Source organism: Canis aureus, chromosome 4 (genome assembly GCF_053574225.1).
Source record: "Canis aureus isolate CA01 chromosome 4, VMU_Caureus_v.1.0, whole genome shotgun sequence".
NCBI classification, from domain to species: domain Eukaryota; kingdom Metazoa; phylum Chordata; class Mammalia; order Carnivora; family Canidae; genus Canis; species Canis aureus.
The window spans coordinates 52,341,654-52,369,380 of record NC_135614.1 but is presented as its reverse complement, the minus strand read 5'-3'; the positions used below and the strand labels follow the sequence as shown (position 1 = coordinate 52,369,380).

At 48.4% G+C, this 27,727-nt stretch overlaps 1 protein-coding gene across 4 annotated transcripts; it reads right to left on the bottom strand.

The window, feature by feature from the left end:
* Positions 1-2,832: 2,832 nt before the first annotated feature.
* Positions 2,833-24,721, bottom strand: LOC144311889 (uncharacterized). 4 transcript variants are annotated; one of them, XM_077894315.1, is made up of 6 exons: positions 24,540-24,721; positions 24,292-24,382; positions 20,469-20,609; positions 7,514-7,635; positions 5,983-6,050; positions 2,833-3,282 (listed from the first exon to the last, which is right to left on the bottom strand). In XM_077894315.1, the coding sequence occupies exons 3-6, from the start codon at positions 20,607-20,609 to the stop codon at positions 3,224-3,226; spliced, it is 390 nt and encodes a 129-aa protein (XP_077750441.1). In that variant the 5' UTR covers positions 24,292-24,382; positions 24,540-24,721; the 3' UTR covers positions 2,833-3,223. The 4 variants fall into 4 exon arrangements, 1 of the variants encoding a protein (XP_077750441.1); XR_013377377.1 differs by lacking the exon at positions 7,514-7,635 and having other exon boundaries at positions 24,292-24,721; XR_013377378.1 differs by lacking the exons at positions 2,833-3,282; positions 7,514-7,635 and adding an exon at positions 5,213-5,407 and having other exon boundaries at positions 24,292-24,721.
* Between the last annotated feature and the right edge of the window lie 3,006 nt (positions 24,722-27,727).

Below are 27,727 nucleotides of genomic sequence, written 5' to 3'. Positions count from 1 at the left end.
AAGACACACAGATGCCCAACAGATATATGAAAAGATGCTCAACATCACACATCATCGGGGAAATGCAAATCAAAATAACAATGAGATATTACTTCACACTTGTCAGATGTTTAAAACCAAAACACAAGAAATAATAAGTGTTGGCAAAGATGTGGATAAAAAATGTGCACTCTTAGTGGAAATGTAAATTTGGCACAGCCACTCTGGAAAACAGTATGGAGGTTCCTCAAAAATGAAAAATAGAATTATCATATAATTCAGTAATTCCACTGGTGGGTATTTACCCAAAGAAAATGGAAACACTAATTCAAAATGATATATGCACCCCTAAGTTTATTGCAGCACTATTTATAATAGCCAAGATATAGAAGCAACCCAACCCAAGTGTCCATCCATAGATGAATGGATAAAGAAAATGTGGGATTTACATATATATATATATATAATTAACAATATGGATGTATCTAGAGGGTATAATGCTGAGTGAAATAAGTCAGTCAGAGAGATAAATACTATGTGATTTCACTCATCTGTGGAATTTAGGGAACAAAACAAATGAAAAAAAGGGCCCTGGCTGGCTCAGTCAGTTAAGTGTCTGACTCTTGATTTTGGCTCAGGTCATGATCTCAGCATGGAGCGCAATGTGGAGCCTGCTTAAGATTCTCTCTCCCTCTCTCTCTGCCCCTCCCTACCCTGCTCTAAAACAATAACAACAACAAATGAACAAAGAACAAAATATACAAACAAAAAAACCAGACTTGTAACTATAGAGAACAAACTCGTAGTTTCCACAGGGTAAGTGGGTGGCGGATGGGTGAAATAGGTGATGGAGACTAAGAGTACACTTATGATGAGCACTGTACTGTATAGAATTGTTGAGTCATTTTATTGTACACCTGAAACTAATACAACACTGTATATTAAATATACTTGAATAAAGGTAAAAAAAAATTTCAGTAGTAAAAAGAAAAATAGCTAAAATAATAAATTTTTATGGTACATATATGTTACCACCCTACGACAAAGAAAAATTAAATGAGATCATTTTTAAGGCCTCTTAGGACAGGACATAATAGATGTTCATTATCATCACTTTTTTCCTAGTATCCTTTTTTTTTTTAATTTTTTATTTATTTATGATAGTCACACACACACACACAGAGAGGCAGAGACACAGGCAGAGAGAAAAGCAGGCTCCATGCACCGGGAGCCCGACGTGGGATTCGATCCTGGGTCTCCAGGATCGTGCCCTGGGCCAAAGGCAGGCGCCAAACCACTGCGCCACCCAGGGATCCCTCTTCCTAGTATTCTAATAAAGGAAGGAAGCAGAGCTAGGGAAGCAGGAGCAAGCAAGTTGGTCAACTCTGTCTATGGCTTGGTCAGGGACCCTTCACAGCTGAGGTGACACAGGAATCACCTTTTGTCATAGAGTTGGAGGGGGGAGCTCGGAAAGGCCAAAACTACAGCTCCTGTGAGCCTGAAACCATAGATTATAAAGCGTCCCCTCCATGGGACCCCTGGATGGCTCAGTGGTTGAGCATCTGCCTTCAGCTCAGGGCGTTATCCTGGGATGCTGGGGTTGGGGTCAAGTCCCGCATCAGGCTCCCCACAGGGAGCCTGCTTCTCCCTCTGCGTATGTCTCTGCCTCTCTCTCTGTCTCTCATGAATAAACAAATTAAACCTTAAAGAAAAAAAAAGGAAAGAAAAAAGAAAAAAGAAGGGCTCCACACCCTTAGCACAAGCTCCTGCTGGCCCACCTAGGTGAGCCCTTCCTGAGACTGCCTGAGGTCCTCTGTCTCCACAAGGCAGGAATTTCTGGGTGCGAGGCATTTGCATTTGGTATTTTGACTGCTGACCTGTTCAGCAGCTACTAAGCCATTGATATGTTTTCTCCAAAACCCCAGTGCACAGGCAGGATATGAGTAAGCCTGGTCCTCCCAGCTTTCTTGTCATATTAGTGTTTTATTCCTTGCATAGAGAGGGAATAGCCAGAGTACCTACTCTTGGGGCATCAATTGCCACCAGATCTCCTTTGTATATTCTTCATATATATGATTTTATTTATTTATTAATTTAAATTTATTATTATTTTTTAAGATTTTATTTATTTATTCATGAGAGAGAGAGAGAGAGAGAGAGGCAGAGAGAGAGAAGCAGGCTCCATGCAGGGAGTCTGATGCGGGATTTGATCCCCGGTCTCCAGGATCAAGCCCTGGGCCAAAGGCAGGCGCTAAACCACTGAGCCGCCCAGGGATCCCAGTTTATTATTTTTTTAAGATTTTATTTTATTCATGAGAGAGAGAAAGAGAGAGAGGCAGAGACACAGGCAAAGGGAGAAGCAGGCTCCCCGTGGGGAGCCCAATGCAGGACTCGATCCCAGAACCCCGGAATCATGACCTGAGCCAAAGGCAGATGTTCAACCACTGAGCCACCCAGGCACTTCTATTTTTAATTTATTTTTAACTTATTTTTTAAGTAATGTCTATGTCCAGCATGGAACTGGAACTCACAACCCTGAGATCAAGACCTGAGCTGAAATCAAGAGTCAGATACTTAAGCAACTGAGCCACCCAGGCACACATAACCTCCCTTGCCAGCTTCCTGCCATATATAGGATTTTAGAAGAAAGACCTTTAGAAGCCATCTTTCTCTAACCCACTCATTTTATAGTGAAGCGAGCACAACGCCAGGGAAGTTAACAGACCTGGTATGCAAGGGATGTGGTTCGAATCCCAGCCAGCCACTTCTGAGCTTTGCAACTCAGGTAAGGTTTTAACATCTGGAAGCCTCATTCGTCCTCAGTAAAATAAAGATCATAATACTTTCCTCCTGGAGATCTTCTGAGGAATGATGCCCATGGTGGAGTTTAAACCTGCTGGCAGCCACACTGCTTCAGAGAACCCTCTGCATACCAACCACATGTCTTCACGCTCTCACTCACTCGCCTGGCGTTCTCACCTCCATGACGTTTATCCTTATCTGAAATTGTTTAGGTAGGTACCTATTGGTTTCATTCTTCCTCTTTCACCTGCTAGAGAGTAACTGATCACTCTGGCCCCACAGCTAGGGTCGTATCTAGCACATTACCAGCATTTAATAAACAGTTGTGAAGTAAATGGCACTCTAGAATCAAACTCGAATTGGATCAAGCTTTGCTTATTCAAATCACCACACGACAAATGGCCACTTTAGGTAAATTATTTCAGTAACTTTCGAGAAGCCGTCAGCCTAAGGGAGATATATTCAGCTGTGTGGACCAAGAGTAGTTCATATCTCCAGGGCCTAGAAAAGAAGAGAACATAAAATGAGGGCTTTTGGTACCGGCACCTCTTTTGCTGAAACCCAGGTCCAGGCAACCCAGAAGTACTGGAAGGTAGAAGTAGGAAGAGAGATATGAGGCAGATACGATGGGATGGGGAGAATAAAACGGCCCAGAGTTAGATCAGCTTTTCTAGGATGTTTGACTCCTGCTGCGTGTGGGATATTGAGGTCTTAGAGATCATTGTGTAAAATAGTGAAATACACAGGCTCTCGGTCCAAAACTAGCTCCATCCTTTACCTCCTGTGTCATCTGGAGTCAACTGCTGAGCCTTGATTTCCCCATTTGTAAAATAGAATGATAATAATACAAGGTACTTTACAAAGTGATCCTGTGGTTAAGTGAGTTCAGCCATATAAAGGTCAGCATCGTGTGCTGTTGAAATAAATGTCTAGGCCCAACAGGGAGCCACTCCTGCCTGGAGAACCAAGTCAGGGAAATAGAAATTTAGGTTACTTTTGAATCCCTGTAAATGTTCTGGCAAACCAGAAACGCAGTGTATCCAGGCAGCCAATTCCCAAAGGCCAAGCTCACTCTGGGCCCCATACTCATTTCCTTGTTCCTTATTCATTTTCTATTTTTCTCTTCCTTGTTCTTTATTCTTTACCCTATAAAAGCTTTCTGCCTTCTGCCCCATTTTGCTGTTCTCTGGACCCTCAGGAACAGAGACCGCCTGCTTCATGAAGTGTTAAATAAATTTGTTTGTATCACCTAAATTGTCTCCCTTAATCATTTTAAGCAGTGATCAGCAGAGGGGAGCGACTGAATAATTCTTAGGCACATTTTCATACAAATGAAATGTTGAGATGAAGCGTAGAGACTACCAATTAAGCGCCAGAGCCTAGGCTGGAACTTGTTGCTCTTGCTTCATGCTCTTTCCACTATCTGTGGTGGCTGCCATTTCTTGTCCCCAAGGGCCTTAGGTCTAAGAGGGGAGCCTGTACATGTACATAATAAATCTCAGGAACCTACAGTGACAACTGAGACTTAGTATGTGCAAGGCAGTACACCCATCCCTTGTGATTTTAGGATCTTCCCAAAGAACGTCCTACCCAGAACGATGGTGACAAACATCATTTATTTGTTGAGCGCTTTCTCATTTGTGGAAAACACTGGTTGAATGTTTTGAATGAATGATGCTATTTAATCTTTAAAGTAACCCTAGGAGGTAGGAACTGTCATGACTCCCATTTTATAAATATAGAAACTAAGGCCATAAGTTTACCTAAGTTTAACTTAGTTTGAACTAAGGCCATGTTAAGACAGTTCTAAGCAGGGGCATCTGGCTGGCTCAGTCAGTGAAGCACATGACTCCTGATCTCAGGGTCATGAGTGGAGCCGCATATCTGGTGCAAAGACTACTCAGAAAAATAATAAATAAATAGGGGCACCTGTGTGGCTCAGTCATTTAGGTGGCCACCTCTTGGTTTCGGCTCAGGTTATGATCTCAGGTTCTGTGGGATTGAGCCAGTGTGTAGGGCTCCGTGCACAGTGAGGAGTCTGCTTAAGACTTTCTCTTCCTCTCCCTCACTGCCCCCCTCACCTTGCTCACTCTCTCTCTCTCTCCAAAATCAATCAATCGATCAATCAATCAGAAAGTTCTAAGCAGAGCTATGCAGCTTCCCCTCCTTGCTCCATCACAGACTGAAGTTTCACTATTAAAGAATCCTACCTAAGGATCATAGCTTCCCCTCCTGAAAAAATGCAAGACTTATATTAAGCCTTACCAGGTATGCACACATTCAAAATGCATGAATCTGTTTACAGTAGAAGCTCCGAGTTGAAAGGAAAATTAGCAACAATCATAGTTAATCCTGTGTCAACTATCAATGTAAGTTCACTTAACCTTTAAAATACAAAGTAGGTGCCATTATTATTTTTGTCTTACAAGTGTAGAAACAGAGGCGGAAGGAGGTCAGGCAGAGAAGCCACTGGAGTGATGCAGCAGATGGCTAACAACAGGGAGGGAAACTGGACCCAGGCCCGGGATGGTCTTGTGCTCCTCACTTTGCACTGTCCTGCCTCTTGGCCATCTACCTGCCACTTGCACAATAACCTATTTGTAGGCTCAAGTGAACCTTTGGGAATCTGAAAAAGAGCCATAAATACTTTCCTCAGACACATAACTTTGTCATTTTAGGGGTTCCCCAAAACTCTGATATGTATCAGAGAACCTCCAAAAAATAGCCTCTGCTCAACCCAATCCCTGTAACTCTTCTCTCCTTACAACATCCCCATCAATAGCCTTTGCTCTTGTTTGGCCAACTTCCGGCCTCCCCAGGCAGCTCCTTCCTCAAACAGCAAGATTCAATACAAACTTCTGTCTGGTGAGGTGATAGCTGTCTCCCAGAGAGAGGCCACTGCACAGAGCCTGTAGCCTCAGAGAACAAGCCAGCTCTCTGCTTCCAGACAGAGAGCTCTGGGTCCATCCCACCTCCACCTCCCTTTCTGGAAGGCTTCTGACAGCTGGAGTCCCAGACCTCCATTCTGCTGCTTGTCTCCTCTCCAAAGGCTCCCTCTTTAAGCCAGAGGCACAGAGACAAGGGTGACACTGCTGCTTTGGAAAGTATGTCCTCATCCCTGCTGAGAGGGCAGGTATGGATGGAGGGGACCTCAAGCCACCTCAAGCCCCCTCCCCATCCAAGAAGCACAGGTACAGATACCTTTCCACCAGCTCAGTGTGCATCCTGGGTCGAGAGGACTGTAACTTTCTGAGGCCAGATCAGTCTTTCTGCAAAATTAAGGTGTTGATTACATTGGGGTTGTAAGCACAAATGCCCACTGGGGCCAAGCTAATGATAGAAACATCCTCTGATTTCCTGAAAACATGCCACTCTGTCAGTCTTTCATTTTCTGGTGGGGTCATATATGCAAACTTTCTAAAGTAATGAAAACAAGAACGGGAAGAGTGAAGGAAGATGGAAGCTGGTAGATGGTCTCCGGAGAAGGGGCAGGAGGGGACTGTAGCCCACTCCCCGTCCACAGGAGCAGCTGACCAGTTGGTACCATGTGGACACACAGGCCCAGCGCTAACAGATCGTAGCTTTCTAAAGAAGCTAGACATGTGAATTTTTATGTAAAATCTCCCAATTTTCAAAATGTTGGCTCAATTTTTTCTTAAACAGTGGGAGGGCCAAATACAACATGTTCTGAACCATGAGCCGTCAGTCTGCAATCTCTGGAGTTGGTGTTTGTAAAGCACCCTTTCTGCTGGAACATTCTATGTGAGAAGTGAAGGGGGCAGGGAAGAGGGAAGGAGGACATGAAAGAAGGAAGGATGGCAGGAGCCACAGAGGAATCTCTCTGAGACCCTGTTCAGCCTCTGCTGAGCTTCCAAACCTCTGCTGGTTAAGTGGAGGGTTGGGAAAAGGGAGAGGAAGGCTGGCCTTTCCACTCTATAGAGCTTTGTTTAGGTTAACTGTCTTTTCCTCTGGCTTTCAGCTCTCAGTTGGGAGAAACACAATGGCCCAAGCCTCAGGAGTGTCTGAACAGGTCTGAACAGGATGGCCCAGTTCGTTGGTGGTTGAAGTGGCGGGTCCTGGCTCCCAGGGCTGCTGGAGGGAGGGGGTGGGGGGCTCAGCCTCCTAGGTCTGAGCAGGGCCCCGGGCCTCTGCCTCGGGCTGTACTGCTCCCTGTTCCCTGGATTGCTTCTAGCTCCGGAGGAGCCCCGATGTCTTTCCGGCTGGGCCTCTGTGTCACGGAGGGAGCGTGGAGCCCATGATCGGCGTGGCTGACTGCCAGGCTGGCAGATGGCCGGAGCCCAGAGCTCACCGGGAAGGAGCATAACAAGGCCCCTGGTGGGCAGCTGTGACCCAGAATCTTCCAGCAGAAGAGCAGCGAGGAGGGAGAGAGAATACCAGGGGGACTCTTCCCCCTATGCCCCCCCGGCTGCCCAGGACTCCGGCATCAGCCAGTAACAGCACAGGACTCCCCAGAGCACTAGGCAAGCAGCTGTCACAGAAAGGCCTGCATGAGCCCATTTTTAAGGGGTCCTTCAGCTCCAACCTTCTGAAACTCTGATTCCACGACTATGATTCAGCTTTTCTCACTGTAGACTTCTCTCTCTATAAAGGACATCTGTGGTTTTCCCTTGCCTGGAATCCACTCCACTCCTTCTATTAGTAGCACCCTCGTCATCCTTCCAGAAACCACCCCTCCTCCACTCTCACTTCATGCAGCTTGGGTGAGGCTGACCTGGCCTTTCTACCCGCCTGGCTCCACGGTGGGCATGCATGCCAGGCCTGGCGTGGCTCATCAGCTACGTTTTCTGCTTGCTGGGTCCAGTGAGATCCCATCCAAGGAATTTTGCTGGAACTCTTGGGAAAAAAGGAATTGCCAGCAATTGGTTTGGTGCACATCTGGAGGTGCTAGAGACCATCTGGCCATGACAGGGGAGGAGCTTTCTTGAGAACGAAACCATCACAGAAGACAGTGTGGAATGAGAGGGAGAGAATTAGAGAAGAAGGAAGAGAGAGTGGAACAGATTAATTAATTAACTGATGCTTATAAGAAAGAGATGGAGACCCGAGACTTGACAAAATGGGTTGAGCCCCTGGTTCAGCTTTAACAGATGCAGTATTTAACTCCTGGACTTTTCTTTTTCTTTTATTTCTCTCTTTTTCTTTCTTTCTTTCTTTCTTTCTTTCTTTCTTTCTTTCTTTCTTTCTTTCTTTCTTTCTTTCTTTCTTTCTTTCTTTCTTTTTTTGTAAGCAATCTCTATGTTCAATGTGGGGCTTGAGCTCACACCTGAGATCAAGAGTCACATGATCTACTGAATGAACCAGCCAGCCAGAAGCCCCATAATCCTTGGACTTTTCAATGAAGGGGTCAAGAATATGCTACCATGGCACCAAAATTATTTGGGGCAGAAGGCATTTGAATTCCTGATGTGGCTTATCTGCCTAAATGCAATAGCCTCCCAAAATAACTCAATTGTCATAAATCCCCTCTGGGAGGCAACCAGGAGAGACTGACTAGAGATTAGAATTGCTGCATCTAAACAGACATTGTCACAAAACTATCATCTCATCTGTCTCCTAAGGGCCAGTTTATCTTTACTTAAAGTCATTTGTTTTCCTGTAAGTGCCTTCTCCCTATTTGCATTTCCCAATGAAGATGGTGTATGAATCCCAAATTCTTTTTTTTTTTAATTTTTATTTATTTATGATAGTCACACAGAGAGAGAGAGAGAGAGGCAGAGACATAGGCAGAGGGAGAAGCAGGCTCCATGCACCGGGAGCCCAACGTGGGATTCGATCCCAGGTCTCCAGGATCGCGCCCTGGGCCAAAGGCAGGCGCTAAACCGCTGCGCCACCCAGGGATCCCTGAATCCCAAATTCTAACCACTATCCAGAGTCTTTTTTTTTTTTCTGTGAATTCCTGTCTGGATGTGAGCAAATCTGACTTTTTTCAGTTTAATTTGCAGGCCTCAAAAATGAGCCTAAGAGGGTATAGGAAAAGTTTTACATAATCAAAAAATCTCCCTCTGACACCCGCTTCCATGACTCTACCATTCCACTCAAGTCTATGATTTACTCTATAATTTACTTAAGAACTAAATTTTACTGAATCTTTTTTTTTTTTTTTTTTTTTTTTTACGGCAGAGAGAAGCCTGCAGTGACCTGGGCCTCTGAAGACCTGCCCTGGTTCCCTGAAATCAGAGGGATTTGCTTTTGAAGACCCAAAGATTCTGGCCGCATTGCTGCCCTGTCTGTACCCCCAAAGTAACCCTTGAGCACTCTTGGTCAGTGCCCAAACCTGCCTGCGAAACAAATGTCACATGTCCCCCTGGTGCCCTTTATTAATTCATTTGTTAATCCAACACTCGTTTATGGAGCACCAGCTGTGTTAAAAAATGAAGTTCTTATCATCAGAGATCTTAGGATTTGGTGAAGAAAACAGACTAGTCAAAAGAATTTCATCAGAATGTGATTAGTGCTTGCTAAAAATAAGCACAGAGAAGAGGCCTTGATACCAGGAGAAGAGCAGCAAGCATGGCAAAGAAGCTTTCTGAAGGCAGTGATCCAGGCTGAATTCCATATGTTGAGGAGTCAGCTGGATAGTGGGTAGAGGAAGTGCTTTCCAGGTAAGCCAAAGGAACAGCACATGATAGAACCTTGGGGAGATGGGAGAGGCTGTGGCCTGCCAGCACTGTCTGGCACAGAGCTGGATTGGGGAGAGGCACAGAGATTGTCCATCAGGAATAGGGCAGCTAAGCTTTGACACATTTCCTGTGATGAGGACAGCTTCCTGTGGGCACAGACCCATAGTTAGCAAGCAACATAGCTCAGCAGCAAACATGAGCCTGGAGCAAAGCCTGACTCATGCCCACAGAGAAGAAAACAAGCTGGCAGATTCCCAGCCAGGGTCCTGGGTCAAGGGGGTACAACAGAGTCCTTGAACACAAGCATTGGTGAGCTCCTTGCCCACAGAGAAAGCTTGGATTTTCCTGTTGGAAAGAACTATAGGCCACTGAAGGCAGGGCCTAAAGCAAAGTCTGCCATCTTCTCTCCCACTCCTCACCCCTCCTAGATTCTTCCCTTTCCATCCATGTCCTTGAGTCTTCTGGGCCTGGGAGGACAGGAACTATCATGGGTAAAAGTAGCCTTCTTACTCAACGTCTCTGTGCCTGACTGCTCCTCTGAAACATGAAGCTAATATGGTACAGATTAAAAAAAGTAATGCATAACTGGTGACACAGTCATGAATTTGTTCATTTACTCTTTTTTTATATTTATTTTTCCTTGGGATCCAGATTGTTCCATGTGCTCCATTGAGACTTGCAGTCATGGAGCTTTGGCCTTCTCCTGGACATAGGGATGGGGTGTTGACCATATCAGCCAATTATGATATCCCCTCCTTGACAATAGCGATTGGTCCCTATGGTGGACTCAATATTCCCATGGGCCAACCAGAGTCTCCCTGGGGGAAGGATCTCTCCTGCTTGAAGTTCCGGAGCTGGAAAATATGACTTTGGACAAAGCCCATGTATCCATGGATGAAATTACTTCTTAGAAGGAAATAGAGCCAAGATGATGATGCTAATGATGATGACGATGTTGATGATGATGTAACACACATCACACTGCACTACTTGAAGCCAAATCCACTCCTAGACTTCCCAGTTCCTCCAGCCAACTCATTAGCATTTTCCTTAAGTCAAATGAGTTGGGTTTCTTTTATATGCAGATACAAAAATCTTAAATCATTTGTCATGAAAAACCATGAGCTCAGTATCTGCCACCATAAGAAGAGCTCAGTGACTGGTCATTACAATAAGAGGGTGAAAATGGTCCTATGCCTCCTTTGCCACTACTTCTTTCCCTTCCAGAACATGACTCACCCCTTTCCTTCTGTACTGGGAAACAGGCTGCTGGTTATATAGGCTGGGGGTGCAAAAATGGGCTGGGGGTGAGGGGTATGGTGACAAGCAGACCAAACCACCCAGTGCCCCCCATTCAGCTTGAGAGCTGCAGCAGCCCTGCCCAGGTCCCCAGCCTGGACACCAAATGTGATTTGAATTGGCTGTGTGATAGAGTGGGTATTAACTGGAGTCTGACTGGCCTAGTCTGAATCCCATCACTATAGTTGTGTGACCTTAGTCACTTTACCTTTCTGGCTTCTGTTTCCATGTCCGGGAAATTAAGGACATAACAGCTCCTTTCAGAGAAGTTGTAAGGACAAGATGAGAGAGAGAGAGAAAGAGAGAGAGAGAGAAAGAAACAAACCCTAATTTTAATGTTATGCTTACTATATCCAGGCTTGGTTCTAAGCACTTTACAAACTATTGGTCGAATTACCTTGACAAAAAGCGGAGGAAGTGGGTACTATTACTATTCTCACTTTACAGATGAAGGAACTATTATTATTCTCACTTTAGAGCATGGGGAGGTCAGGGACTTGTCCAGGGTCTCACAACTAGTACTGGTATAGCTGGGATTTGAATCTAGGCATTCTGACCAGCCTGTATCCACATGCTCACCCACCCATCAGTAGTGGTCCAGGCAGGAAGTCAACCCCACAGCAGAGGGCTGAAGAGAAGGAGTGAATATGAGCAACCAATAAGACAGGCTAGCAGAGATGGAAACCAAGAACTGGTGGGACAATCTAGAGAGTAACAGCTGTAGGGAAGCACTATTTGCCCAGGGAGAGGTGTCACTATAGCCCAAGAGCCATGCTCCCTGGGCAGAGCTGGGACACTGGAGGAAGGAGCCATTCTCTGGAGTCATGACCAGAGACTGCAGACCTACTAGTGCTGGTTTACATCCTGGCATCTGCCCGGACCTCCCATTGGCCAAACCTAATAGGAAACCAGTGGGCAGGTCAGTCTGGGAAATGTTGTTGAGCCCCAGATGCTGAGCCCAGCAGGGGTAGGGCAGGGGATGGATTTAAGACCAAACAGGAAATGACTGCATATGCACCGTGCTGTACAGCCTCCTCATCAAAATGCAGAGCACATAAGGACAATCATGCCATAAATGGGAATGGAAGACACATACTGTGGGGGCAAGAATTTAAGTCCCTGATGCCTAGTTCAATGCTGTGGCAAGCATGGGAGTAGAATCCAGCAGTTATGAGCATCCTGTGACATTGCAAAGCTCCTGATTATACCCACCTCCTCTTGGCCTTTGTACATCTGGAAGCTTCTACAGATGGTTCTGCACAGCCAGGTGCAGGACCCACCACAGAAGCAAGCTCTCATAATCTTTATTATTTTTTTAAAGATTCATTCATTCATTCATTCATTCATTCATTCATTCATGACACAGAGCGAGGCAGAGACATAGGCAGAGGGAGAAGTAGGCTCCCTGCAGGGAGTCTGATGGGGGACTCTGTCCCAGGACCCCAGGATCACACCCTGAGCCAAAGACAGACGCTCTACCACCCCAGGCGTCCCAGATCTTATTCTCTTTAAAGGGACAACAGTCTGAATCTCCTCAGCAACTACTTTGAGGTCCAAGACAAACAGACATAAATGCTGCTGAAAATCAGGAGGCAAGTAAGTGGATGAAGTACCTCCCAGGTGCCCACATCCTCCTTTTGCAAACGCCATCATCTCTGTCCCTGCAGAGTCCTCTCATTCCCCTCCCCACCGCAGGCCCCTGTGTCCCCTCAGTGAGTAGCTAGGAAGCAGCTGCCAGTAGCTAGGAAGCAGCTTGGAGCAAGCAGGATCGCACAGGTGACAGCACAGGCTAGGGTGGAAGATCCAGGCCAGAGCACAAGACGTGGAGTCTGAGCCTGTCCAGCTGGGAGGTAGTAGAGATGGTTACAAGAACCCTGCCCTTCGACCTAGAGTTCTGCCTCTAAGAACTTATCACACAGATAATCTTACACAACTGCATAAAGACTTCGGGACAAGGTTACTCACTGTCATGTGGATTACGATTAGCAGAAGATTGGGAGAAAAAGCAAGTGGCCAATTTGATTAAACAAATGATGGTGCATTTGAACAATGGAATGCTCTGTGCTCGTACAAGGAATGAGACCCTGTACAAATAGGCTGATCTCCAAGATAAATTGTTAAGTGAAAAATGCAAGGTGCAGGACGGTGTGCCAGGTATGCTCACATTTCAGGTGGGGGAGAGATGTTTTTTATGCATATTTATACAAGCATCTTTTGCTATTCAAATCTATTTGGTTTCTGAATTCAGATAATGAGGGTTCCGATAGCAGGAGATGCTGCATTATTGGAATCTTTTGACTCCTGCATTTCATTTCAGATAGCAAATAGCAGGAGTTTGAGAGCAAATAGCTTATCTGAGAGGCTATCTGAATCCATTTGATTCTTGAGTTGGTATAGTGTTTGGATAAGCAGAGTACCTAGTATGGATATCTGTATAGGTGTAACTCTCATGTCCATATATGTGTGGACTCTCTCTGGGAAGACACACAGGAAGTGGATTAGTGGTTGCCACCAGGGAGGGTAATTCAGCCCTGGGGGAATGAGGTGGAAGGGAACTTATTTTTCAGTTTACATATATGTTGTGATGGTTTTAAAAGATGGCCCCCACATTCTTTGAGAGGTGGGTTCTGTGTCCCCTCCCATTCAATCTCAGGGGATTTATACCTGCTGAGACCAATAAAGAATGGTGGAAGTGCCACTCTGTGACATCGAAGGTCATTCAGCTACATCTGCTTCTCTTTGATTGCCTCCTCTGGGATACTCTCAGCCCCCAGCTACCCATGTTGGGAGAAGCCCAACCCACATGGAGAGGCCCCCCATGGGCACTGTGGTCCACAGCCCCATCTGAGCTCCCGCTGAAAGCTAACATCAAGTGTCAGCTATATGAGAAAGCCATCTGAGATGTTCAGCTCCAGTCGAGCATTCAAATGACTGCAACCCCCCTTTCTGCCACTATGTGACCACAAAGCCACAATGCCAGACACCCCAGATAAAAACCACCCATCTGAACCAAGGCACACACAGACCTGCCAAAGACAGTACTACAATATTGTTCTAGGTCACTAAGCATGGGGGTGGTTGGTGGGAAGTGATGGGGGAAGTGATATTAAAAGTAGCATGTATATATTACCATACACCTTACTATTCAAAAGTAAGAGCATGTTCCTTGTAAACACACAAAGGACATGCTAAATGTTTATTCCTCACGGGGAACTGCCATTGTCTCCATGGTCAGTTGAGAAAACTAAGAAGCCCATAGGTTCTTGGGTTACTTGTCTAAGATGACACAGCTCATAAGAGGGCAGCCCTGGGACATGAAACCAAGGGACCTACCAGCGTCAGGGTGTTCATCCCTGGGACGCTGCTCCCATCCCTTGCCCCTGGTGGGCCTCAGTTTCCTCAGGGAGGGGTTCCAGATAGGCAAGGGGTCGAAAAGCCCAAGCCCACTCCAAACCTGGGAGGTAACACAAAGGGCTGAACAGGTGTGGTGGGCTCTATTGGCAGCTAGCTGCCTCTACTCAGCTCTGGGAAAGCCAGCCCAAAGTTGTCAGATCTTTGAATTTTTTAAGGGAAACTAGAAATCAGATTTTTATGTGCAATCTATTCCTGTTTCAATGTTGGCAACTAACTCTTTTCTTTTCTTCTTCTTCTTCTTCTTTTTTTTAAACTGTGCAGTCGGAAAAGCAAAACAAAAACAAAAGCCTGCCGATTTGCCTCTCTGGACTAGAAGATCTCCAAGGAATTTTCAGCTCAGACATCTTGACTTTCAGCAGAACCTCTCTGGGGAGGGAGCGCAAAGCCCAATCCCAAGTGGCTGCCATCTGAGAAAGGACTGGGAGTGGTGAAGGTGCAGATGCCCCAGCCTCTCTGGCCCTCCCTGCGAGGGTGAGGAAGCAGGGGGTGCTGGGAAGCCAAGCCACGGGGCGCCTGGAGCAGTGTGGGTGGGCAGCTGAGCCTGCCTGAATCCCCCCCATAAACTGCCCGCCCTCCAGAGCTGTCTGTCTGCTCCCTGGGCACCAGGGGAGACTGAATTTCAGTTGCAAGGGGAAACGGCTCGGGCCCCACACCAGGCTTCCCCCCCTTCTGCTCCCCCCTCTGCTTTTCTAATGGGAACCCTGCCCCTGCCTCTGTCCCCAGTCAACCCTCCTCAGCAGAGCAGGATTAATCCAGACCTTGGCTGTGTCTCTGGGCCTCCCCCGCCCCCCCTCCGCATCTTCCACTCCCTTCCCATCCCCGGTCTGAGGCCCATTCCATCTTCAGCTGACTTGTCTTCCTCAGATGCAGAGCCTGGCAGAGCACAGCAGCGTGATTGATGAGCTAAGAAGCTCGGGCTGGCGGGTGGTGGGCAGCCAGGCAGACAGGGCTCTCACCGGATAGCAAGCTTCCTGTAGGTGGGGGGCGGGGGGGAGCCCATACCCCCCAGGATGCTACCTGGTGTTCCCCATTGCCCAGGCTGACATGGCAACCACTTTAGGCAGAGCAGAGAACCACAAGGGCCACTGGATACAGAACGGCCCCCACACGGATCCCTCAGCCATTGAGAGCGCTCCCTTCTTTCCCCACTTCAAAATAGAGACCCACGCAGTTAAAGGCGGTGAGCTCCTAAAAGCTGGGCATGTCTGCCATTCAAGCATGCCGCTCCATCCAGGTGTTTGCCATTTGCTCATTCTTTCATTCATTTATTCTCACAACATAAGGGTTTGCTATGGGGATCAGCACATCACTGTAATTGCTAATGTGGTCTTGGGGGGCAGGCTGGCTTGCAGCCAGGCTCCAGGACGTCCTAGCTGTGTAGCCTTGGGCAGGTCACTTTGCCTCTCTAGGCTGCAACTCCTCTCTCAGGGCTGCCACTGTGAGATTTGGTGAGATCCTACATGCAAAATGCTTAGACTAGAGCCTGGCATATAAAAGAGATAAACATATTATTTCATTCATTCAACACCCCAAAACTGAAGGCCTCTGATGTGCCAGGTTCTGGGGTGACAGCTGTGAATGAGGCAGATGAGTTCTCAGCTTTCACACTGTTTACCTTTGAGAGTGAGAAGACTGACAATAAATAACTGAACCAATAAACAAGGAGAAAGCAGCACTTGTAAAGATCCTGAGGCAGGAATGAACCTTGGAATAGGCAAGCAACAGGGGAGAGAGAGAGAGAATGTGAGCAGGATGTCTAAAAAAGCAAAGGGGAGAGTGTAGGACAGGAGCTTGGACCCAGACAAGACCAGATCAGCAAGGACTTGAAGGCCGGGATAAAGATTTTATTTTAAGCACAGTGGGGAGTGACTGTGCTTTTGTTTTTGTTTTGCTTTTCAACCTGCCAAGAAGAAAAGAAGAAAGAAGAAAGAAGAAAGAAGAAAGAAGAAAGAAGAAGAAGAAGAAGAAAAATTACTTGCCAACATTTTAAGATGGGGGGAGTAGAAGGGAGGACAGCACAGCAGCTCCATGGTGGCTTGGGCCAGGGCCCTGGCCATGGCAGATCTGGGATGGTGCAAGAAATAGAGGGGACAAGTCTTTTTCTGGATACCCAGGAGGAGAGAAATTGAAATCAAGGTGTCTGCAATGATTCCTGGGTATTTTGTGTGAGCTGCTGTTTGAAAGGTAGAGCCATTAACAGAAATGGGGCCAAATGGGGACGCCTGGCTGGCTCAGTGGTTGAGCGTCTGCCTGCGGCCCAGGGCACGATCCCAGAGACCCAGGATGGAGTCCCACATATGGCTCCCCGCATGGAGCCTGCTTCTCCCTCTGCCTGTGTCTCTGCCTCTCTCTCTCTCTCTCTCTGTGTGTCTCTCATGAATAAATAAATAAAATCTTAAAAAAACAAAAAACCAAATGGGGCTAAATGGAGAGACGGTGTTTGGCAGCTCTACGGATGAGAAGTAGTTTGCTTTATGCAGTGAGTCAAGAATCAAGGGTACAGGAGTCCCTGGCTGGCTCAGTAGGTGGAGCATGCAACTCTTGATCTCAGGGTTGTAAGTTAGAGCCCCATGTTGGGTGTAGATTACTTACAAAAATAAAATTAAATCTTAATAAAAAGTGTGTGTGTGGGGGGGGTGGTGACACCTGGGTGGCTCAGTCTATTAAGCATCTGACTCTTAACTTTGGCTCAGATCATGATCTCACAGTGGTGAGATTGAGCCCTACCTCAGGCTCTGCGTTTAGCAAGGAATCTACTTGAGATTCTCTCTCTCCCTCTCCCTCCACCCCATCCCCTGCTCTTTTTCTCAAAATAAATAAATAAAATCTTAAAAAAAAAATAATAAAGGGTACAATGCTTACACGAAGTGGTCTCTGTCCTTAGGATTTGTGGTCTATTTGGTTGGGGGCAGGGAGGTCAGAGAAATGAGCAGGAAGTGTGCTGTGATCCAGGGTGATGGGTGCTGTGATAGGGAAAGAAAGGGGGAGCATGAGCACCTATCCAAACGTGGGGAAGGAGTCCTGGCTTCCCCACGAAGGACCCCCAAGCTGATCTGCTCCAGCCAGGCCCTCTCTCCAGCCTCCTGCTTGGCTTCCTCCCTTCCAACACTCCAGCACACTGGCCTGCCCACTCTCCTGACAAGCCATTTGCTTTCCTGCCTCTGAGTTGTGTGCATGCTGTTGCCTCTTCCAAGAGCGCCCCCACCTCACCTTCTATCTCAGCTCTGTTTCTGTCCCTCTTGTGTGCATTGTGACTTAAATTATTGTATTTTATTTTTTTATGAAAGTGTTTAATTGGCTGTTATCTCCCCTAAGAATCCATAAGCTCCCAGGGGGCAGAGACAGTGTGTCTTGTTCACTCCTAGATCCCAAATCCTTGGCACAGCCAGGCATATGGTAAGTGCTCTAGAAATAGAGGAGGAAGGAAGGAAGGAAGGAAGGAAGGAAGGAAGGAAGGAAGGAAGGAAGGAAGGAAGGAAGGAGGAAGGAAGGAAGGAAGGAAGGAAGGAAGGAAGGAAGGAAGGAAGGAAGGAAGGAAGGAAGGAAAAAAGACAGGCAAGGCCAGAAAAATAAATAGAGTTAGACAGACAAAGAGCAAGGGGAAGTAAGACTATTCCAGGCATAGGGAATGGCTTGTACAAAGGCCAGGAGGTGAGAAAACATGGTATCATCAGGAAACTTAAAGAAATGGAAGATCTGCAGCTCTCTGTACTTGCTTTGTGCCCTCAGCCTGGCAGACAGGAGGTCCTCAGTAAGCATGGAGGCCTCTCTGCACTCTTCCATTTGCAAATAGAAAAGCTGTAGCAGAACAGCACAGAGCCTGCTCCTGGGGTAGGACCGTGCCTCATTGACACACCTTTGCACCCTGACCACAGTGCCCGGCATAGACTGGCACATTGTTAGGTGCTCAATAGTTTGTGGATGTTCATTGATGCTGGAAGCACATACTCCCCTCAGCTGTGAAAGTGACAGGATCGGATAATTCCAGAATGTTAGCTCCAGCAAGGCCATTACGGCTCAATCTGCACAGGTCACAAATGAAGAAACTGAGGCCCAGAGAGGGGAACGAATTTGTGCAAGCTCGCACAGCACCTCAGTGGCAGGGCTGGGATGAGAGTCCAGATGACCCGACTGTTGGTTCAGAGCCTTCCTCATCCTGTCCCCACCTCTATCAGGCCACTCCTTCCCTCTTCAGCCTCTGCCTTTCAAGATGTCAGAAACCAGCAGATTGGAGCCAACAGGAAATCCCTGAGTGCCTTTTACCAGGGTGAAGGCATTATGTTACAGGGAGGGCAGATGGGGCGACCCATTAGTGAGCTAACACTGAGTTCCTGTTGGTTCCATTAATGCCTAAGATTAACCCCTTAGCACCCAGTGGAAGCAGAAGTACAGGGACCCCAGAGGGGATGAGTCACAGAGTAAGCCAGCTTTGAAGAGGCTGAGGGAGGAGAGATGGAGGGACGGGAAAGCAGTTTTCTTCTTTCCTTGGAAAATGGTTTTCCTTAGAGAGGGTGCCAGGGAGTGTCAGGGAAGGCAAAGATCAGGCAAGACTCAGATTTACAGCACTTCAGAGCTCAAGGGAGCCAGGTGAGCTGCTCCTTTGTACAGATGTGAAAACCGAACAGTAGAGAGAAAGAGTTTGTCTCTAAGTCACTTATGGAGAACCCAGGGGTCCTGCCCACCATACCCCTTTACAGGACTCAAATGTGCTACATTTGTAGCTTTGGCTAAAAATACAGCCACCCATTATTGGCATCGTGCTAACTGCTTTACATTGTCTTATTTTATTCTCACAGCAACCCTGGGAAATAGACACTATGACCCCAATTTATATGGCAAAACAGAGACTCAGATCAGTTAAGTAATCTGCCCAAAGTCGCACAGCTAATACATGGAAGAATCAATATTTGGACCCAGGCAGCCTGATCATCGAATCCTTGTCTTTGTCATTCTGTCATCCTGCTGAGCAGCCGAAACAGGCAGAGCCACCATTTAATAAACAGGGACGCCTGGGTGGCTCAGCGGTTGAGCGTCTGCCTTTGGCTCAGGGCGTGATCCTGGTCCCAGGATTGGGTCCGTGTAGGGCTCCCTGCGAGGAGCCTGCTTCTCTCTGCCTGTGTCTTTGCCTTTCTCTCTCTGTATCTCTTATGAATAAATAAATAAAATCTTAAAAAAAAATAAACACTGTCTGCAGAGCCCTTCCCACCCGTCATGCCTTTTACTTTAACCACCTGGGGATGATACTGTCATCCTATCTTCCAGGTGGAAAACCCCAGGCACAGTGAAACCAAGGAGCCTGCCTAATGTCACCCATACACATACTGTCAGAAACAGGATACAAATCCATTTATCTGCCTCCAAACCAAGGCTCTGGGCCACTCCACTACTTGAGTATGACAACCCCATCCTAGGACAACTGTGTAAATGTGCCTACCTCTCTGCTTGGTATCTAAATTGATCCTTCTGGGGTACCGGGGTGGCTCAGTAGGTTAAGCATCTGTCTTCAGCTTAGGTCATGATCCCAGGGTCCTGGGATCCAGCCCCACATTGGGTCCCCTGCTCAGCAGGGAGCCTGCTTCTCCCTCTCCCTCTGCCTGTCACTCATCTGCTAGTGTGTGTGCATGACTTATCAACTGAATAAATAAAATCTTTAAAAATTAAAACAGATAAAAAACAACAGATCCTCCTACTTGTTCATCTATTCATTCACTCATTCAACAAATATAATATTGAGTATCTGCTCTGTCTGCCAGGCCGTTGTTTCCAAGACCAGTGGAATCCCAGCACTTCTGCAGCTTACATTCACACATTGGGGGACAGGACAGACAGACCAGCAATTCCACTAGGGGAGGGATGAGCATTGGATGTCACAGCATCATCTAGTCCAGGGGACAAAGAGGGCAAGCTGAGTCTTCTGGTCCAACCAATTAAGCAATTCTTCAGACAAAGAGAGGAACTGGGGCCAGCCCAGCAGGGGCCCAGCAGTCAGCCACAGCTGCCACCAGAGCTTCCGCTCCAGGAGGATAGGAGGAGCAAGGTAGAAATGGAGATTCAACAGGCTACTGGAACATGGATTTCTTCCTCAGGACATTGGGGAACTGTTGCAGGATATTATACATTTAGAAAGCTCAAGATCTAGAGGATGGGCGCGGTGGCCTGGGGGCAAATGCCTGGAGGTTTGCTTGGTGGGATTGCCAAAGATAAAGAGGGCTTTGGTGCTGGATTAGATCTGTGAGGCCTGTTTCTGGCTGGGATGACCTGCAAATGGAGGCATGGGGGTGGTGGTGAGGAACCGTGGAAGAGAAGTATGAGGGAGAGTCAAATTCTTCAGACCTGTGGAGTGTGAGATGCATCCAGTTGGCTCTGTGCAGAGTCTGGCTGGAATTTCTGGCCTGGATTTTGGGTCTTCCCAGTCTTAAGGTTTAGCAGAGGACTGACTCCAGACTTTCCTACCATGTTCCTCAATTTCCTCATCTGTAAAAGGGGTAATAACATTATGTCATAGAGTTGTGAAGATTAAACGGATATCAAATATACAACTAATGTATAAACACCTCCCAGGCACATGGGGATTGCTGAATAAAGGTTAGTTGAATAAAATATATGATCGGATGGTTCTTTGGGCTGTGACTGCTAGGAGTTATTTGGGAAAAAGGAGTTGATTAAAAATCCAAGGAACTTTTCTTGGTCCCTCTTCACTATTCAGGGCTGGGTTGGAGGGTCAGGGGGAAGTATAGTAATGCAAATGTTAACCTGATCTAGTCAGTATTTGCTGAGAGCCTATCTCCCAACAGTCAGATACAGGAGGGAAAGAAGACAGCCAACTTGACATATCAGGTCAGGGAAACAGACACCAAGTACACTAGGTGATAAGTGTCATCAGGGAAATGTGAGAGAGGCTGGGGCTCCTGCACAGGGAGGGGGCTGAGCTTTGGCTTTGTAGGGGCATAGAGCTGGGGAAGGTTGCTGCTGAGCAAAGGCGCTAAGGCTCCAGGGATTTGATGTCACTTATCCTGTGTGCCAGGCAGTGTTCAAGTGCAGAGCACATACCAGAGGGCAACACAGACACAATTTCCTGCCCTTGTCAACAGTGCAACCTCTGGTCCCTAAGGAGACCTCATGATAATGAGAAGTGCCTCCTCTTGGCACCCAGAAGGTGTCATTGAACCAAATGTGGCAGGTGAGGGAATGAGCTTCCCAAGCAGAGGAGACCACTAGCCAATGGTCCTGTGTGGGGAATGAGCATGTGGAAGGAACAGGGAGAAAGAAGGCCCACGTGGCTGAGTGGGCTAGCAGGAGATGAGTCAGAGAGGGGCTGTGGTCTGAATGTGGTGGCCTCTCAAAATTCTTATGTTGAAATCCTAATCCCCAAAGTACTTGTATTAGGAGGTGGGGCCTTTGGGAAATGCTTAGGTCACGGGGCAGAGCCTTCACACATGGCACTAGTGGCCTAATAAAGGGGGCTCCAGAGAGATTCCTGGCCTCCTTCTGCCATGTGAAGACACAGAGACAGGTATGTGACCCTGGAAAAGGGCCCTCACCTGACCATGCTAGCTCCCTGATTTTGGACTTTCAGCCTCCAGAACCGTGAGAAATAAATTTCTGTTGTTGGTAAGCCACCCAGTTTGCAGTATTTTGTTACAGCAGCCCTAACCCACTCTGATGAGAGGTCAAGGGCCCAGGTCATTAGGCCTTGTGGGCCTCTGTAGGGACTGTCACTGGGAGGGAAGTGGGAGTTCAAGCAGAGGCACGACTTCACCTTGACAGGTCACTCTAGCTGCTGTGTAAATATACCACAGGGCATCAAGGGAAGAAGCAGAGAGATCAGGATGCCTGGGTGGCTCAGCGGTTGAGCCTCTGCCTTTGGCTCAGGGTGTGATCCTGGGGTCCTGGGATCGAGTCCTTCCTCAGGCTCCCCACAGGGAGCCTGCTTCTCCCTCTGGCTATGTCTCTGCCTCTCTCTCTCTCTCTCTGTCTGTCATGAATAAACAAATAAAACCTTTTAAAAAAAAAAGCAGAGATATCACTGATAAGGATATTGTGATAATTTAGGGGGTGAGAGTTCAGACTTTGGGGTCAAGGATTCATTTGGAGTTGACAAGAACTCCTGAGAGGCTGGCTGTGGCCACAGAAGGGAGGAGAGGAATCAAAGATGATACCTTGTTTGGACTTAAGCACCTGTGGTATGAATGCCATTCGTTGCAGTGGGGAAGATAGGGGTGGAGGTGGTGGGGTGGGGGGGTGTGAGGCTCATGATGGGGCACAGGACTGGGGACATGGGGAGAAAATCCTATGAACACAAAAAGAGCAGCATTACTAAGATGAATACATGCTAGCTTTGAGAGGACTGCTAGACACCCACGTGGAGGTGTCAAGTTAGTGGCTGGACCCCAGAGAAGTTGGAACTGAAGAAACAAATGTGGGTATTATAGCTTCTGGGTACTATTTATTTAATTAATTTATTTTTTTAAATGCAGGGAGCCTGATGTGGGACTCGATCCTGGGACTCCAGGATTACTCCTTGAGCTGAAGGCAGACGCTCAACCACTGAGCTACCCGGGTGTCCCAGGGCAGGGCATTCTGATGCCAACTAGATGAGGAACATGTTAAGGAGCCTGAGGAGGGTCAGTCAGTGAAGTATAAGGGAAACCAAGACATTTCTTTGGGAGAATAAAAGCTTTTCAAGAAAGCATGCCACGCAAGAGGAAGTACTACACGCGAAACCAAACTAGTGGCGGGTGTGGTAAAGGAAACTGGGTGTCTGGGGACGGCACTGGAAGGAAGGGAGAAGGTGGCTCACAGAGACAATGGGTTGGAGGCCTGGATGAAGTTGAAGACATGCTGGAGGGAAGAGAAGGAAAAAGGAGGAAGAGGAGGTGGCAGTTGAAGGGAACAAGGACCCCTAAAATTGTGATGCTGGCAATAGGAGTTAAGGATACCACTGGTGGGAGGATGTGGCTGAGGGGGCGGGGGGGCAGAGGGTAACAGGAATAAGGGAGGTGTCTGACCAGTGAGAGTCACTTTTAAGAAGCCTGCAGGAGAGACGCCTGGGTGGCTCAGTGGTTGAGCGTCTGCCTTTGGCTCATGGTCTCAGGGCCCTGGCATCAAGTTCCGCATGGGGTTCCCCACGGAAAGCCTACTTCTCCCTCTGCCTGTGTCTCTGCCTCTCTCTGTGTGTCTCTCATGAGTAAATTAAAAAACAACAAAAAAAGGAAGCCTGCAGGAGAGGGTGCCTGGGTGGCTCAGTAGGTTAAGCGTCGGCCTTTAGTTCTGGTCATGATCCTGGAGTCCTGGGATGAAGCCCTGCTGATATCAGGCTCCCTGCTCAGCCAGGGGTTTGCTTCTCCCTCTCTGCCCCTCCCCCTGCTCATGTGCTCACTCTCTCACTCTCTCTCAAAATAAATGAATAAAATCTTAAAGAAAAAGCTTGCAGGAGAGAGTAATGTAGGGGCCAAAGGCAGGCTATCCCAAGATGGGCCACTTTGGCATATCGGTGACTTTAAATCAAAGTTAACTGAAGAGACAGCCTGTGTAAGGACACCCAGACGCTCCTTTTTCCCTCTGAAAGCAGGAAATAAATCTCCCACATGAAAGTCCCCCTCCCTGTACCAGGAGGTAGAGAAACCTCCTTAATCAGAGACTGAAAATTCAGAGCCCAGAAGACTGTATGAGCAACTGTTAACTTTTCACTAATTTACCACTCCAGCCCAAATTCTTCTGTTTAGCATTCCTTACAGAGCGAATGTTCCCAAAGTTAAATTTTCTTTGTCCTGTCTATCCTCACAGATTTATCGCCTCTTTGTCTTAAAAAGCATAAAAATTGCCTCCGTTGGGATCCCTGGGTGGCGCAGCGGTTTAGCGCCTGCCTTTGGCCCAGGGCGTGATCCTGGAGACTCGGGATTGAATCCCACCTCGGGCTCCCGGTGCATGGAGCCTGCTTCTCCCTCCGCCTGTGTCTCTGCCTCCGTCTCTCTCTCTCTCTCTCTCTCTCTCTGACTATCATAAATAAATAAAAAATTAAAAAAAAAATTGCCTCCGTTGGTCATTTCTTTGAGTCTCAATTTCACTATTGGGCCTCTATGCACATGGTAATAAAACTGTAGTGTTTTTTTTTCTCCTGCTAATCTGTCCCATGTAAACTGAATTCTTCACCCACCTTTTAGACCTTGAACGTTTCCTTCCCTAGAGTAACAAGTGGGGTTGTAGGCTGTCTAGACTGGCGGTAGGATAGTCCAGAGAAGAAATGACTTCGGAAGGAGAAGGCAAGAGAAACGGGTTGCCAGGGTCCCCGAGGAGCGCGCAGGTGGCCCTACCCCGACGCCTCCCCACAGGTGTGCGGAAGTTAGCAGGCCTCCCTCGAGGGGCGGAAAGGATGGGGTCCGGGGTGGGGAGGCGGCTCGGTACCCAGGCCTTGGCTGAGGGCTGTGGCTCCTGAGGGCCCCCGGGCAGGGTGGTCGCCCAACGGGGGGAATCTGGGTGGGAGGGGTAGTTGTGCAGGGGCTGGGGGCAGCCGGGGCGGCTCCGGCCTGAAGGATCTCGCGGTCCCACAAACGGACTCCGCGAGCGCCCACCCTGAGCCTCGCCGCTCACAGATGCTGGCTGGGAACGTGTCTCATCCTGCGGGCGGCGCCGGGAAGGAGCCCCCGGGACTCCCCGCCCCGCCCCCTCCGCAGCCCCAGCGCCCCCCGCCCCCCGCCGCGCGCGCTCCCCCGCGGCTTTCGGAGCCCCCGGGCGGGGCGGGGCTCGGTGCTCTGCGAAGCGGACAGACAAAAGACGGAAGACAGAAGAGGGCTGGGCACGCCCCAGCGCCCCGGTAGCCGCAGGCTGCGCGCGGCCTCCCTTGGGGCCGGGGTGGGGCGCGGAGCGCGGGGAGGCCCAGCCCGGGGCGGGGAGCCGCGAGCCGCTCCGGCCGGGCCCAGGCGCCTCCCCATTCCCGCCGGGGAGGCCTCGGGGCTGCCCGCCTTCCCTTCCCGGGCCCCGGCTCCGCACTGAACGGAAGAGGCCCCAGGGGCACCGGCCGCGCCGCCCCGCCCCGCCCCGCCCGGCCCCGGCTGCCGGCCACGTGCCCGGTGGCCTCGGGCAGCTTCCCTCCCGTCTCCGGGCCTCGGCTTTTTCTCGTCTAAAAAAAGGCGGCTGGACTCGGTTTCTCCAAGGTCCCTGCAGCTGGAGCGGCCCGTGAGGGACCTGCCTTCCTCCTCGCGGGAACACCCCCGTGCCCTCGGCCTGCAGGTGGACCGTGGACCGTGGACCGTGGACCGGGGGCGCTTCCGCGGCTTCCATCCGTCCGGCCTCGGGGCGGGCGGGCGAGAACCGTGGAAGTGCAGCTGTGCCTTCCAGAAGCGCTCGGCGCGTCCTCTCCCTTCCGCCCCCTCCCCCTCCCCCTCCCCCTCCGCTAGAGCCAGAGAGTAAATATTTTAGGATCTCTAGGCCCTGCCCTGTCACCACCGCTCAACTCTGCCCTTGTAGCAAAATGAGCCGGGCTGTGTTCCCCTAAGGCCTTGCTAATGGCAGCTGAGATGTGAGTTTCTTATTCTCACGTGTCAAGAAAGCGTGTTCTTTTAAAAATATTTTTTAGGGACGCCTGGGTGGCTCAGTGGTTGAGTGTCTGCCTCCCGTCCAGGGTGTGATGTTGGAGTCCCCGGCTGGTGTCCCGTATCGGGCTCCCTGCATGGAGCCTGCTTCTCCCTCTGCCTGTGTCTCTGCCTCACTCTCTGTGTCTTTCATGAATAAATAAATAATACCACGTTAAAAAACGTGGAAACCATGCGTAGCTAGCAGACTGCATTAAAATCCACTACGTGGCCCAGGCGACACTGTGCAAGCCCTGGTTTATAGCCCAGGCTTTGTTTTGGGAGCTCTGGGGCTGGTTCTTTGGCCTTTCTGGAGCTGTTTCCTCATCTGCAGAATACTGACAGATTGCAGTATGATTATGGGGATGAAGTCAGACCACAGATGAAGATACTGTGTGAATGATGTGATTTTTTTTTTGTGTTATAGTTTAAATGTGTCCTCAACAGAGCATAGGGACTTCCAGGATAGGCCTTGCACGCCCCAATTTTCTGAGTTATTACTATGTGACAGCTCTGTGCTAGGTGATCACCATGCAATACCTCATTTAATCATTTCAGGCCTAGGAGAGACAAAAACATATTCCCATTTTATAGGTAAGGAAACCAAGGCTCAGAAGTGAGGTTTTTCTTAAGTCTCTCTTTTTTTTTTTTCTTCTTTTTTTTTTTTAGTAACATCTATACCCAACACCCAACATGGGGCTCAGACTCATAACCCGGAGATCAAGAGTCACATGTTCAGAGCTGAATTTGAACTGAGTATTGGGTTGACCTTCAGAGCCTCTATTCATCTTCCTTATTTTCCTCTGAGTGAACTTGGAGGTACTTAGTCTGGCTATGTGACCTTATACAGGACACTTTATTTTTCTGGACATCTGTATCTCTTTGGTCAGGGGACAAGAATTTACAACCTCTATGTGCAACTGTCATGTGTTGTCATTTTCCAGAAGAGAAAAGCAAGGCTTGAAACAGTTAAGTGAAGATTGAAGTTTGGGCCTATCTGACCCCCAAACTGAGCTCTAATGACAGTAGCTCCAGAGTAACTGACTGCACAAGCCCCAAATCCAGGAGCCCTCTATGACTCCTCCCTTCCCTCAACCCACATCCAGCATATTGGCCAGTTGTTTTCTCTCATCCTTGAAAATATATCCTTTGGGGCTGCTGTGATCTTTTAAAAGTGCAAATCAAGGGACTCCTGGATGGCTCAGTCAGCTAAGCATCCGATTCTTGATTTTGGCTCAGGTCATGACCTCAGGGTTGTGAGACTGAGCCTGCACGGGGCTCCATGCTCAGCAGGGAATCTGTTAGAGATTCTTTTGGTCCCTCTCTGCCCTTCTCCTCCTCTCTCTCTCTCTCTCTCTCTCTCATTCTCCGTCTCTAAAATAAATAAATAAACCTTTAACATTTTTTAAAACAAACAATAAATAAAAGTGCAGATCAAGTCCCTCCACACCCCTTCTTAGAAACTTGGAAGGTTTCCTAGTTGACTTGGAATAAAATCTAAAACCTTATATCTCTCACAGGGTGCTGTGCCACCCAGTCCCTCCCTGTCTCTGCCCTGAACCCCCTCTCATGCCCTCATTCCCTTTGCTCCAGCCTTAGTGGTGTCATTCTTTTTGTTCCTCTGACTCACCAGGGTGCCAAATCCTCTGCCCTCCCCTGACCTCTTGCCTCATCTGCAGGTCTTCATATAGGAGATGGCACAGTGATACCTCCCCAGCCAGGCGTCCCTGGCCATCCCCATCCCCAACCACCCTTTATCACAAGCCTTATGTTGTCCTGTTTCCGGCAGTCCTGGTATCTGATGCTCTGCACGCAGGGTACCTCCCCTAGTGGAATGTAAACTCCATTCCAGCCCAAACTTGTTTGCTTGTCCTCTCCTAAATCGCCAGTGCTTAGCCCATATCTGATAAAGAGTCGGTGCTCAACAAATATCTGATGAGCTAATGACTCATCTTGGCTGGATCTCTGTCCTCTCAGTGGGAGATCATGAACTTGCAACATAACCATTCAAGAGAAATGGAG

Coding starts and splice junctions, on each gene's coding strand:
- LOC144311889 (XM_077894315.1), bottom strand. CDS start 20,609: ATGAGGAAATTGAGGAACATGGTAGGAAAGTCTGGAGTCAGTCCTCTG. Junction 6,051..7,513: donor CAGGCGGGTAGAAAGGCCAG/GTCAGCCTCACC, acceptor TTAATTTTGCAG/AAAGACTGATCTGGCCTCAG. Junction 3,283..5,982: donor CACACTGAGCTGGTGGAAAG/GTATCTGTACCT, acceptor CTTCTTTTCTAG/GCCCTGGAGATATGAACTAC.